Raw genomic sequence first — 14,853 nt, forward strand, 5'->3', positions numbered from 1 at the left:
TTGTGTTCTGGACTGCCATTGACGCCATAGATCTGTGACATGATAGGGGATAATTTCCGAGTAAAGCAAAACTTCAAAAATTGTTAAGTGATTCAAACCTTTGTCAACAACGCCTACAAAACCAAAGGAGTTGTACCCGAGATACCACTTCTTTTCTTATCCACCACGTGTTGGGACCTATTTTAAAGGTTTGGGAGTAAAAAAAAAATAATTTTCCACTGTTTTAGAAAATTTTATTTTTCCCGTTGAGTAACACAGGGATTCGGCAATTTTGAATTTCAAATATCGGTAAATTTCAAATATCGGTAAATGCTAGATAATTTCTTTCTATAGTACCGAACTTTGCACGGTGACCCCTCTGATTGTGTAAGAGAATTGTTTAAGGTTTCAATGAGCAAAGTTTGAGCAAAAGTTTAAGTCTTTCACTTTTGAGGCGCATGTTATTAATGCCCGCTTCTTAATTCGTTCCAATTTGAACAGAGTATCGAAAAAATGTCAAAAACTACCAAGATGTTTTTGAAAAACCCATGCTTTTGTCAGTGTTTTCAAAGCTTCCATACAAACAAGAAAACGTAGAACTCGGGACTACCAAAAAAATGTGCATTGTGACACGGAAATGATATTAAAAATTGAGTACACTTTTTACAAAGAAATGTGTTGCTACTTGTAGTACGTAAATTCACTTGATCGGACAATTTCTACCAATAAGAGAGTTTCATTACATTTAATTGTGATGTAACATGTTAAATTGTGTTCCTCTAAGATTTCTCTCATGGAATCAAGATAAACTCAAAAATTAATTACGATTGACAGCGTAAATACTGCTATTAACTGCCTCGACGACCACTGCGTACGGTCCTTGGAATTTATAACATGCACGTACGAAAATGAATCGCAAACACCCATGTTTTGAACAAAATAAATGGCAACGATTCCTGGTTTCCGGGGCAAACCCTCCTGAGAGGCAGTCTGATATATATTGGCATATTTGCATTTGCAGTGCTTCTGTCAACGCCGCTTTTGAAGACCACGGTCTGGCATAAGAATGTCAAAGAGGACATGTGCAGAGTTTCAAGACAAAACCGCATCAAATTCAAAAAAGTAGCTTGGTAGCGATGTCGATATTCAATGACTGTTTAGGTCTTTGTTCAAAATTGCCTGTCGTTCAAGAAATTGTCGAAAATCACGACGCTGAATGCCAAGTTGCAAATTTAAATTAGTTATGGGCTGTCACGTGTATGGAAACATCCTATATACCGTAAGCTATAACGAGTAGGTGATACTAGTCCCAGGTGATACGCAGTGACGTGTCCGTCATTAATTATTTGAAAGAAAGTCGATCAAAAGTATCGATGCAGAACAACGAACATCTTGCAAAGGTGTAATATATTGAGTCCTTTCCTCTCTCGGACATGCTTTTTATTTCTCTGCTAGTCATGCTGTGAAAAGGCACAGCCCATGCAGTGGCGGGCAGTGTCTTATAGGCCTACAGAGAAAAGCCAAAGCTCGGTTGTCATATTGTCAGGATGCAAAATTTGCTACTGGCAATTATTTAGAGATGGCAAACGACACTGGTTCTTCGACTGTATTTTGAAGTTTGATTCAAGGAATCCACACTCTGTAATACTGATATTCCCCTTGGGGTTCGAGTTCTTGGACAGTCAAAAGTTCCTCGAAGAGCGAACATTCACTTTCAAGATAGGAATTGTCCGTGTGGTAATGAAAACTGAGGCATTTGTTTCGTCTAAGGCACGCATGCGCACAGCCTATCTGGCTGCGTGCTGTCGTCTGTTCCAGTGGCAACGTGCCGGCACCGACCCTTCCGTCTCCCTCCAAGTAGAACGAGGCTCTCCGAAAACACTCTCCTCTTAAAATTGATGGCTTTGATCCTGAAAAAGATTACATTATCTTTGTAGTAACATGCTTTTCCAATTTCTTCCTCAATCCATTACACGATTATATCCTTAAAGGTATACTGTCACCTGTTCAAATTTTGCAACAGTTACCGTGGAAAGAGAAAATCTAACCAATCACAGATTTTAAGCGGGTGGCCGCTTTTTAAAAACAACGCCCTCACATGGGCATTTTGAATACTAAGGTACGCCCCTTTGACCATATATGGGCAAATTTATATTACGGGTAACTGTATACCTTTAACTGCAAGGCATGGAAATCATTTTGTAATTGTTTGATGCCATTTTGAAAGTCCAAAACAGAAAATTAAGTTCTTTCGCGGCTAGACTACTAGAATATTATAGACCGGTATCTGATCTAGAGTATATGTTGGACCTATATCTGATCTAGCCATGTTTTTGACCAGTATCTAATCAAATTTACCTATCGGTACACGTTACGACTCACCTATCCGTAACAGAAAGAAGGATCGATGGAAACATTGGATGTATGATATCAACGATAACAAAGGATGATCCACTGTACAACGTTCCCATTCTCTTTCAGTGCAAATCTATTAATCTCACCTGTACATGACAGAGTAGCATTGCTGAACTCCCATACAGAATTGCTGCAATTGCAATCACCGTTTTCACAGACGCCGTCTTCACACGCCGTGCCTAAGGAACAGACTGCGGGAAAGGCATAGGAATATTTTAAATTATTTCATTTTGAGAGGACAAATAGCGAAAGGGGAAAATAGCAAAAATCTGAATAAAAAAGTATGTATGTATGTATGTATGTATGTATGTATGTATGTATGTATGTATGTATGTATGTATGTATGTATGTATGTATGTATGTATGCATGCATGCATGCATGCGTCTGTCTGTCTGTCTGTCTGTCTGTCTGTCTGTCTGTCTGTCTGTCTGTCTGTCTGTCTGTCTGTCTGTCTGTCTGTCTGTCTGTCTATGAACAACTGTTGAAGAACCCACCTGTACAGAGGCCCGTGTTAACATCATTGGCCCAGTCGACGTCACACACACAAACATTGCTTGTACATGTACCGTGGTAACACTGGGAGTCACTGCTGCATACAAATGGTTGATCTGTCGAGAGACAGTAAGGCATGTAACACGTATATGCATCACAGCAAAACAGCTATGACCTTTATGGCGTGCTGTGGTCAAGTGTGGCAGGCAAGTTGTTTAGGTAGTATGCTTCTCGAAAGTGAAAGACCTAAACCTTTGCCCAAACTTTCCCCAAGAAATATTTTAACCATTCTCTCTCAAAATCAAGAATAAAGATCGGGGTCACCGTGTAAATTTTGGAAAACGAGAAAAAAATCACCTAAGAACAGTAACAATCACCGATATTTTATATTCAAAATGGCCATTATCCCAGTGTTAACTCTATAGGAAGAAAAAATAAAATTTTCGATTTCCAAAATCTAAGACAGTGAAAAGTTTTCTTACCCCGAGCACTTTAAAGTAAGCCCACACAAGTGGTAGATCAGAAAAGAATTGAAAAAGTTTTAGAGTCCTAAGAGAGACGAATGTTGAATAACTCTCTCTATTGGCTTCGTTGTACAAGTTTTCATTGTTTGAAAGCAAAATACATGGCTTAATGTATTACAAATACTATAATGTGAATTCATTCACTTGAATTAAAGGCTATAAAATATTTAAAAAATAATTTATAGAGTTCTATATCTATCATATGAATCTTATTTATCCTCAGTTGGCGAAAATGATTATTTCAAAAAAATAGTCTCCACAGAAAGACCAATTGAGTTCTGTACGATTGTCAATCGAAAATGACGGCAAAGAATAGCATACTAGATATTCTTTTTTATTTTGACAGTTCGGCCGTTCTTACCAGTACATGCCAGAGTCGTATTGCTGTATTCCCACCAAGAGCTGCTACAATTGCACACACCACTGTCACAGAGTCCCTCCACGCATGCTGCATTGTTTACACATACTGTCAATGAAATGTAAAATGTTATTGTAGACTTTGGCTGGTCTTCCTTGAGCTAAGACTGCTATGTACACGGATCTTTTCATTGAGAATTCATCTGTAAATCCCTCTGTCCTACCATCTTTGGAGGGTATGGAAATGGCGGAAGATATATCGACAGGCATTGATTATTTACCTGTGCACAGACCGGTGTTGGCATCCTTAATCCATCTGTCAGTATTACAAGTGCATTGGTTGTTGCTACAGGTGCCATAATAACAGTGGTCATCGGTGTCACAAATAAATGGTTCAACTGTCGACAAAAAACAAAATACAATGACGAAAGTTAGGTATTTTATTTATATTTTTATTACATAGAGTGTGGAATTTACATACATGAATGTCCAGATCAATAATAAAGTTGATCTCATTTATAACTGAACTGGCATTTGCAAATTACCTGAACGAGGTCAAGTGACCACATCATTAAGCCGACGTTCTCACATTTTGAGTAAATTTTTTAAATAGGTGCTATGAAATCGCTTGAAATATCACTGTAACACACAAATGTCCAGTCGTCAACACTATCATGTTGTTCAATTCTTTCAACACACGTGGTGCAAAAGGAACGTAAGCTTAAGATCTGCCAAGCTTTTTTTTGAGTGAATGCATACCTTCAATTGCATTTCTTCTTGAATTAACTTAATGGTGTATTTTGCAAAAGTTTGATGCAGTAAAGTATGGGTCGAAACTTGGCTTTTCAAGGACCCCATGGAGACACGTGTACATATGCACACTGGCAAACCTACGCTTTTAAACTTTATATGAGACATAGAATGCATTTGTTCTATCAAATTGCAGAGGATATAGTCTGAATTTTGTCATTTTGAAGCTAACACTGTGCAATGCATGCTATGCTATCATTCTGTTTTTTATGTTTATTCTTATTGTAACGTAAATAATACACCCAAAGCTTCACATGCAGATGCTGTCGCACTTCAGGTTATTTGCTAAACGTTAAAGGTATACAGTCACCTGTAATCCAAATATGCCCATATATGGTCAAAGGGGCGTTCCTTGGTATTCAAAATGTTCATTTGAAGGCACTTTTTTTAAAAAGCGGCCACCCGCATAGAATCTGTGATTGTTAGATTTTCTCTTTCCATGGTAACCGTGGCAAAATTGAAACAGGTGACAGTATACCTTTAACGTATCACACTAACTGTGCATGGGTGCTCAACTATTTTCCCTACGGTTTCAGAAAGGAGAAAAACAAGCAAGAAACTATGACGGTGTAGGACCACACGGCAATTTCTCTTTTCGTGATTTTTGTTCTACATTCCTTACCCGTACAGGCCAAGGTGGCATTGCTGTAACCCCAAGACGTGCTGCTGCAGTTACACACACCGTTTTCACAGACACCGTGTACACACGCCACATCAGATGAACAGACTGCATTTGTAAGGTAAAAGACAATTTTTTGAAAAGTTTATTACCTGTTGACGGATTTTAAATTATCACGTATCGTGTTCTATAAAATTAGATGATAGACCACGAGAACAATTACAGTGTTCAGAAGAATCATAAAATCACGAAGTTCATTAAAATTATGTGTTATATCTGTTTCCTGGGGTGAATGAATTTCTGCGCTTTTAAAATGCCTCCATCGTCATCAAGTATCAGTAAATTTGAGTATTTTGTTTCTCTCGCAGCAACATTTTCACATCGACATCTGATTGTTGTACTTGATAATTAAAGACGGTGTTTGTTAGGAAACTTTGAACACAAGTTAACACGATTGGAACTAATTTGGGATAATTGGATCTTCAATTTTTTCAAATTCCTCAAAAGTGTTACATGTAAGTGCCATATAGGTGAATGTTGCAATATCACAAATTAATCATAAAGACAAGTGTGTAACTTAAAAGGAAAAGCAGATGAGCTTACATTTACAGATTAAACAGGCATTACTTCATAATCCAATTATCCCAAATTAGTTCCAATCGTGTTAGTTTAAAACGTTCAGTGTCGTGACACATAATACCATCATTATCTGACACTCATCCGAACACAAACCAGTAACACTCACCCGAACACAAACCAGTAACACTCACCCGAACACAAACCAGTAACACTCACCCGAACACAAACCAGTAACACTCACCCGAACACAAACCAGTAACACTCACCCGAAAACAAACCAGTAACACTCACCCGAACACAAACCAGTAACACCCACCCGAACAAAAACCAGTAACACTCACCCACCCGAACAAAAACCAGTAACACTCACCCGAACACAAACCAGTAACACTCACCCGAACACAAACCAGTAACACTCACCCGAACACAAACCAGTAGCGATGTCATTTCCCCAGCCTGCATCCGCTGAACACTGACATGCATTGTCTGTACAAATGCCGTGGTAACAGTCAGCATTGTCATCGCAGACAAACTGTTCTGTGAAAATACAAATACTCAACAGTAATAATAATCAGACAACATCGTGGGATTTGCCGTAAAATTATTCATTATCAAGTGAACCAAGAACAAGCAAGGGCCAGGCAAAAACTCCATACGACACCCGAAAGTTGAAGAATGTCGGACCCAGTATCTACTTAGCCATCCCACGCTACTTTAAATATTGTAGCCATACATTTTTTATGGTCGTTCAAACTTTAAAGATTCTAACGGTTTTTAGATTTTGAGCTATTGAAACACACTCAACACTTCTCTCTGCATAGAGTTATAAAGTAGCTGATTTTGTAACCGTTAACCATGCTACTACATTTAAATGCTTGGCAAATCAACATTGTTGCATGCATAGCTGCAACAGCAGCCATGTATGCAACACTGACAAGAATTTCAGTTTCCGGTGTCGCGAGCGTTCAACTATATTAACAGACCGGTAACCGCCAGTAGCGCTTTCAATGTTCCTGTTCAGACCGAAGGGCAATCGACGACTATCAGACATGTACCAATTATGCAAATGTTATCATTAGGATCAATTTAAACTCTTACCTGTACACGCCAAGGTGGTGTTACTGAAAATCCACGACGTACTGCTGCAATTGCACAAACCACCGCTACACGCTCCGTGTATGCATGCTTCATTAGACAGACAAACTTCAGAAAGAAGGCGAAAATAATTAACACGCTTTAGCAGTGGTTGCCATCATATCTGCAACTCTCAAAACTACACAATATTGACGTAATATGTGTTTTTATAGAAGGTTGCGACGCGTCTGTCTCTCAATTCTTATACGTGTACATAATATACGTATGAAATATACACATTCACTCGTCATTCACAATTCACTCGTCTGTGAGGTTCTGGGTGCTTCAACTTTATTTTAGACGACCATAAGATTTTTTCTAGGCCAACAATTGACTTACCTGAACATAGGCTTGTTCCTATGTCGGTGCTCCATCCCGCATTACAATAGCACACATTGTTGGAACAATTACCATGGTAACATTGAGTGTCATTATCACATACAAATTCTTCAAAATTGAGCATGAAAAAGAATTCACATGGATAGACGGGTATAAGTACGTCAATCTCTCCATTTTTGGACATATGTTTCTCCAGCCGCCATATCTGTGACGTTCTGTTAAAGCGGACCCCCTCTTGACAGACATTAAAAGAGGTCTAAAGTGTATACGTATCTCTCATAAGAGGACTTCAAAACACTTGCTAAATACATAGTGATTACATGCTGCTCGAACTTTTCTTCGTTTACAACGTTTTGGTACAAGAAATGTTGTGTCTTATCGATGATGACTCGATTCTGATTTGGAACACTGTAAACACAATAATTGGACAATAGAATCACTGTCTCTACAAGAAACTTCGACTGATCGTATGAAATTTTACAACGTGGCGCACCGGAAGAAAATATAACGAAAAAGGCCCGAAAGCATTACTTCACAAGTTGGATTTTGTAGAAATATGACAGCTTATAAGTCATATTTCCATCTTGGTTCGGGAAGATAGACGAACACAATGACATGTCGTGCGCATCAGAATAAAATTGTTTCGTGTTGATAGAAATACTACTGTAAAACACATAGCAAAAAAGCAGTACTTTGATTCCCGTCATTGCAGTGCAAATATCACATTTTGTGATTGGTTGATTACGCTAATTGACGTTAGAATTGGCTCGAAAATTCAAATTTTCTACTTTATCTCCACTAAAATATGCGTAACGATTGTGATACGAATAGAAGTTCAAAACAGACCTCTCCATTTTTGCAGATTACTCATGAAAACAAAAAAATAGTATCGCCCGAACGTTCAATTGTTTGTAAATAAATATTGAAATTGCATGGTATTACCTGCTGTACATGCTAAAGTTGTAGGGCTGAACACCCATGAAGTACCACTGCAGTCACAGGCACCCTGGTCGCAAACTCCATGGACGCACGCTACACTTCTCCCACACTCTGTAATGGAAATGCTTTAAGTTTCTGGTTGTCCGCCATTTTATTTATTTATTTATTTATTTATTTATTTATTTATTTGCTTACTTATTTTATATACAGTGTAATTGAGCGGCCGAGTTACTATATTTTTCTTCGGGGCTCATTCAGAAAAAATATCTGAATAACTACAGATCAAAAAAATACGTACAAGAAGAGAGAAATTACTGGGGAATATTCTACAGTACTTTGTTTAATATCTGTAGGTAAGCATTCCACACTTTAGACCCTCGGAAGTGAAACCTGTGTTAACCAACTTTTAAAATATATCTTGGTACATAACTGTCCCGGCGATACGCAGACAGTGGATTATGAACACTGTGGACAAATTCCACTCATACATTTAAACAATAAAATTGCCGTAAAGTAAAATATCCGCAGTCTAATCACAGCGGAGGGACCGTGGTCTAATCTACATAAAACGAAGAGATGAAAATAAATCTTCTGATGGAAAATCAAAGGGAAGTTCAAAAAGTACATTACTTGACGCTCGTTTTAGAAGAATGAACATTGTTTCAATGTTTCTTTTTTTTCTAGACCTATACGCATACTTATTTTTTTACACAAAGTTTCAATATGCACATCCCAAGACAAAGTCTCATCAAGTGTCACGTGACCACTATAATATTTCAAGATTGAACTGGGGGAATCAACATATCAGCAATATGTAGCGATATGACTAAAAACGCATCCCAGTATCCGGAATAGCTGGGCGACTGTGCGGTTCTAAATGAGGGTTACCATTCTTGTGCGGAACGGCGCACGGCATGTTTTACTCTAAATTGCACACGTAAAGAGGGTGAAGCGGTCTGAACATAAATGTTCAAAACATTGGACATTTTAAAACTATAGAAATTTTTAAGTTGTACCTGTACATCTTCCCGCATAGTCGTTGTTCCATCCATCGTCACATTTGCATGCATTGTCTGAACAGCTACCATGTAAACAGTGGGCATCGATGTTACACACAAATGGTTCTGTCAACACAAAGTTCAGAATAGAGTGTTCAGTGATTCTAATCCCTTAAAACTATTTGGTTGTGCACCACACAGGTACAACAGCTAAGCTCTACCGCAAGACTATTGTATGATACTTGAATTATCTCACCTGTACAAGCCAAGGTTGTGCTACTTAAAACCCAAAGTGCGGCGCTGTCGCAGTTGCACTCACCACTCACGCAAAGTCCATTTGCGCAGACTGTATTTATCTGACAAACTGTGGAGGAAATGAAAGGTCGTTTCAGGTGTGGGACTGATTAGCTGTACTGGTTTAAATTATGGAATGGACTATCAGACAGTATTTTAAAGGAAACGAATATATGTCAGCTAGTTTTGTAGCTTGGTTTAAAGGGCCAGTAATGCTAACTTTTGATAATTTTTTCACTATTTTTGTTTTTAACGTTAACCATAATTCCTTGTTCTACTCCCAAAGCATGTTGATATACACGGTGTTCACCTTGTCAACTCAGCCCATACGTGTGTAAACTGCTTTGTTATCGTTGAAACGTGACTTCTGGTCCGGACTAGAATTCAAATGTAAACAATAACAATGCATTTTACACATATGGAGGCTAAGTTAACTGGCTAAATAGTGGGTGTACATGTTTTAACATTCTTTAGGGAGTAGAATAAGAAGTTGCAATTGATATGCAAAAATAATAATGATCAAAAACCATCAACAGTTAGCATTACTGGCCCTTTAAGAAACAAAAAAGATAATACAGAAAAATAGTATTCGACAATATAAAGTATCCGAAATGGGAAAATGGACACAATCCAAATGTCAAAGCATGAGAGAAAGAAAGATCAACTGGTTTTAAACCTTTCTGAAAGGAACTTATACTTGCATGTTGCACTAAACAGTATTAAATAAGAACCGTCTGTAAGACATCGATCTTTTATTTTCTCGGGGAAGACAGTGAAGGATTTACCCTTCTTCTCCGGGAGGGAAATGAATACATGATTCCTTGTGATGTTCAACAGTAATTTTCTCACCGCGGATTATCTCCGAAATCCAAACCCTTCGTCACAAAATGATTCTTTTCCCTGACTGTCATCCAATCAGTTGATATTGTTTATTGTCATGGGGAACTGCTTTGGGTCCATATGCAGCTAGCTGTGTTTGTGGGTTGCTGACGGGTTTCCTTAGTTTACACCTCAAGTGTGTCGTGGAAGTCAAGATCAGCACGTGAAAGACGTGAAACCCGTCAGAAAACCACCGACACAGCTATGGACCCTCGGCTACATGAGAATCTATTATATTGCTCAGCCTTTGGACAAGTATTCTTTAAAATACGAACACTTTTTATGATATAGAAACGCTTTATAGAGCAGTACTAATATATGGATGTAAAACAATTTACATATAATTTCACGGTAAAGTTACCTTTGAACGTATGAAATTTATTTCACTGTATAAGCTTATTTGTCATCAAAATAGATTACCTTCACAAGTTTCAAATAGTACCCAAATAAATTCCGAAATGGTATCAAACTCTCACCATCGCACGTACCTGAACATCGTCCTGTAATGACGTCATTAGTCCAGCCGTACTCACAATTGCATGTATTGTCAGAACAGTTACCATGGTAACAGTGAATGTCGCTATCACATACAAAGGGTTCCACTGTGAAGGCAAACAAGGAATGAATGTGTCTCTACACAACAGAGTGAAGTATACAGAATGTAAATCCATTACAACATATTAAAAATCAAACTATCATTGCGTATACTTTTTCTTTTCTTTTTCTCATCTCTACAACCTTAGTCGCCCTTTGGTACGATTCGTCAATGAGGCATTTTCACGCTATATTTGATGCTGTAATATTTATCAAGGTAAATTTAGGTGTTGGAATACTTTCCAACAATCTCAATGGGAAGCAATATACAGGTATTTATCGGCATGCCCTTGAACTTTCGCATACCTGACATTACTGCAGTTATTCGGCAACATTTAAGTAAATAGAACACTCGACATAAAACCATGCCAACGATCTCTGCTATGCACACTGTCAAGCGGAAGCTACAAGTTGGCGAAGTGCAAAACATCACGATATTACGCCCGTTCACCGCATCAAATGCATATATGTGTGTGTGCTTGTCTTCAAAATGATTTCACAAAGGAAATGAAAAACAATATAAACCAGATATGAACTGAAAATGCTCACGTGTTTCATTATATATTGCAGTTATGTGTAAATTTGAACCTTTGACACATGTTTGCAACTTCATTGAAAGTATTATGATCAACATAATGAACAATAATCACCGCCGATTAATTCTAAAAGGTCATGAAGTATACAAATATGTAATTAGCTGAAATAAAAATATTAAAGTTCTTTGACTGCTGTCATTGTATCACCATTTTATATAGCAAGTGTAATTACCTTTGGCCAAGTCCTTCCAGCCATATATGCCGAGCTGTGAAAGCTCATTAGATATGCAAATTATAAATTAGCAGACATGAAAATGTGAAATGACTTTCGACATTGTTTTAACCAGGTATAACCATCAATGTACATAGCATGTTTTGCCAACTTTGATCAAGTAAATCCCAGTATATATCTCTAATAAGCAAAGTTCATTAAATATGTAAATTAGGAATTGACTTAAGTAAAAATGCTTAATGATTGTCAATAATATTGTATTATAGTGTCTTTAATGTACATAGCAACTTTCATCAAATTTGATCACGTCAATTCAGATAAATATCCCTAATTATGAAAATTCATTTAATATGCAAATTAGGAATTGGCTGAAGTAAAAATGTCTTTCGACTTTCAACAATGTTATATCATAGTATCTTTGATGTATATAGCAAGTTTCAACAACTACAATCAAGTTAATTTAGATATATATCCCTAATTGGGAAAGTTCATTAAATATGCAAATTTGGCTGAAATAAAAATTTCAAAAATGTTGTATCATAGTAGCTCTAAATACAAGTAGCAAGTTTCATCAACGTCAATCAATTCAAATATATATCCCCAATTAGCAAAGTTCATTAAATGTGCAAATTAGGAATTCGGCTAAAGTTAAAACGCTTAATGAATTTCAATAATGTTAAATAATAGTATCTTTAATACTAGTATACATACCAAGTTTGGGCAATTTTAATCAAGTCAAATCAGACATATATCCCTAATTAGGAAAGTTCATCAAATATGCAAAATTAGCAACTGTCTTTCATGTAACCCCTTAATGGTTCCCACTGCTGATATATCTTGGTGTGATCAACATTTGTAACAAATCTCATCAAATTGTGTGTAGTCGTTTTTAATGTATATCCGTTTTTTCTAAAATCATTAATTATGCAAATGAGCAAAAAGTAAGCAGGCCGCACCCACCAAAAACTAATCAGTTCTTGCCATTTGCTAACTGAATATATGTACCAGGTTTGATTCTGATCTGACCAGCCGCGCCGTTTTTGAGATATCGGACCAACAGACAGACAGACACACACACACATAGACACACAGACAGACACACAGACAGACATCGCTGCGACATATGCTCACGTGTGTAAACACGTGAGCAAAAAACTGCGACTGAAGCTATACTTGGTGTCAGCAACGGCTAATTTGAGTACAACCGTGTGAAAATTTTTGATTGCCTCTCATTAATTCACTTTCCTTACCCGTACAGGCCAAGGTGGCATTGCTGTAACTCCAAGACGTGCTGCTGCAGTTACACACACCGTTTTCGCAGACACCTTGTACACACGCCACATCGGATGAACAGACTGCATTTGCAAGGTAAAATATATATTTTCAATGTTCCATCGCCTTTATGGGCAACGATTTTGCCATTGCTTTGTCTGAAATATAGTAACACTATCATCTATGCCCCCCATTACCATCATGATCCCATTGAAGTCAACATTGAAGAGTTAAACAAAGATGAATCCACTATATCCCTATCAAGGTTATCACTTCAATACAAAATGCTTTGGCACCCTGCTTAAAATGTGGTACTTGCCAATAACACGATTGGAACTAATTTGGGACAATTGGATGGGGAAGTAATGTCGATTTAATCTACAAATGTAATCTCATCTACTTTTCTTTTTGCATTACACATTTGTTTTTATGACTAATTTGCAATATTGCAACATTCAGCTATACGGCACCTAACACTTTTGAGAAATTTGAAAAATATGAAAATCCAATTATCCCAAATTAGTTCCAATCGTGTTCAATATCAATCCAAGGCATGTTGGAGATTGTTTTGTGTAATGTCATTTTTTTCTTTTTCATTGAGAGATCGTCGAAGAATATTAAGTCGAGTAAATAGGGGGCTCGTTTAAAGGGTAAATGAATAAATAATACCTGAAAAAAAATCGTTAGAATCTACACGTAAGTCGCTCCTAGAAAATCAGCGATCTAGAAGTTTGCATTGGAGAAAAGTGCTATCATCATCACCATTTTGATCCCTATCACCACCAATGCCATCATCATCATCACCCTCTCCCCGTGGCTCTGCAAACATGCTGTTGCGTAATGAATCAGAAAGTATGTACACTAAAGGTTGGCTAAAACGGAAGTTTGCTGTTAATACATTGGAAATTGGTGATGTTAAAATCGGAATCTCCCCTTCTGTCACGCAGTGTGTTGTGCAAAGGTGATCAGTTTTGTCAATTTACAAGAAATGTGTCTAAATGCGAATTAGAAAAAGTCCTTTCTGTAGTTCGCTGTTTTTCTGGTGGACACATTCTTTGAAAGCATTCCAGGAATTTAGAAATGTTCAAGGTATGTCATCAATGACCCTGAATGTCAAATCCAAAGCTTTTACCGTTGAGGGTGCCTTGAGTCTAGCTAAGTTTAGAAAAAAAAACGTGCTTCGTATGGGTTAAATTATAGACCCTCATTTTTTCTCGAGGGTCTATGGTTAAATCTTGTAGCTTACAAGAAAAGGGGCACATTTCCGTCATGTAAGAATTCAGGTCGTTTGTTGGAATACTACCAGCCAACACTTTAAAGTTGCGGTGATAAGCTTTATAAATAAGTACATGCTCTCTTTTCTCGTTATCTTTGGGTAGTTAAAGAAATTTTACGTAGCTTTATATGTCAATTTGCTGTTCAATGGGCGACTGCTTCCCCTTCTTGACAACATGACACTCACCCGAACACAAACCAGTAGCGATGTCATTTCCCCAGCCTGCATCAGCAGAACACTGACATTCATTGTCTGTACAAATACCATGGTAACAGTCAGCATTGTCATCGCAGACAAACTGTTCTGTGAAAATACAAATATTTAATAAAAATGCTCATAACATGCCTTGAACTTTGTTTTACATTTGCTTATGATCAATTAATCTAAAGCTGACAAGATGATTTTGACATCTTGAGTGCGACCATCATCATTTGCCCGCTCTTGCTAAATGTATTGTTTGCAGTGGCTATAATTGTTATAAGTGATAGTCAAGCCAACTTCAGAAATTAGAACTCTGTACACCTGTTTCTATCTATCAAAAGTTGAGTGCGATTATGGAACCGATATTCTGACTCTCAAGTTTT

General features: G+C 37.4%; 1 protein-coding gene and 1 long non-coding RNA gene across 2 annotated transcripts; both read right to left on the minus strand.

Moving 5' to 3' along the window:
* Positions 1-1,369: 1,369 nt before the first annotated feature.
* On the minus strand, positions 1,370-9,104 carry LOC139145973 (epidermal growth factor-like protein). The gene is made up of 11 exons (XM_070717422.1): positions 9,077-9,104; positions 8,192-8,299; positions 7,250-7,357; positions 6,875-6,979; positions 6,197-6,313; positions 5,201-5,305; positions 4,050-4,166; positions 3,773-3,877; positions 2,890-3,003; positions 2,481-2,585; positions 1,370-1,889 (listed from the first exon to the last, which is right to left on the minus strand). The coding sequence occupies exons 1-11, from the start codon at positions 9,102-9,104 to the stop codon at positions 1,603-1,605; spliced, it is 1,299 nt and encodes a 432-aa protein (XP_070573523.1). The 3' UTR covers positions 1,370-1,602.
* A 1,758-nt stretch (positions 9,105-10,862) lies between these two features.
* LOC139146092 (uncharacterized) lies at positions 10,863-14,572 on the minus strand. The gene is made up of 3 exons (XR_011555076.1): positions 14,456-14,572; positions 12,972-13,076; positions 10,863-10,961 (listed from the first exon to the last, which is right to left on the minus strand). It is a non-coding gene; the product is annotated as an uncharacterized lncRNA (long non-coding RNA).
* Between the last annotated feature and the right edge of the window lie 281 nt (positions 14,573-14,853).

Source organism: Ptychodera flava, chromosome 12 (genome assembly GCF_041260155.1).
Source record: "Ptychodera flava strain L36383 chromosome 12, AS_Pfla_20210202, whole genome shotgun sequence".
Classification (NCBI taxonomy): Eukaryota; Metazoa; Hemichordata; class Enteropneusta; family Ptychoderidae; genus Ptychodera; species Ptychodera flava.

Coding starts and splice junctions, on each gene's coding strand:
- LOC139145973 (XM_070717422.1), bottom strand. CDS start 9,104: ATGCCGTGCGCCGTTCCGCACAAGAATG. Junction 7,358..8,191: donor AACTTTAGCATGTACAGCAG/GTAATACCATGC, acceptor TCAATTTTGAAG/AATTTGTATGTGATAATGAC. Junction 1,890..2,480: donor TGCTACTCTGTCATGTACAG/GTGAGATTAATA, acceptor AATCTTTTTCAG/GATCAAAGCCATCAATTTTA.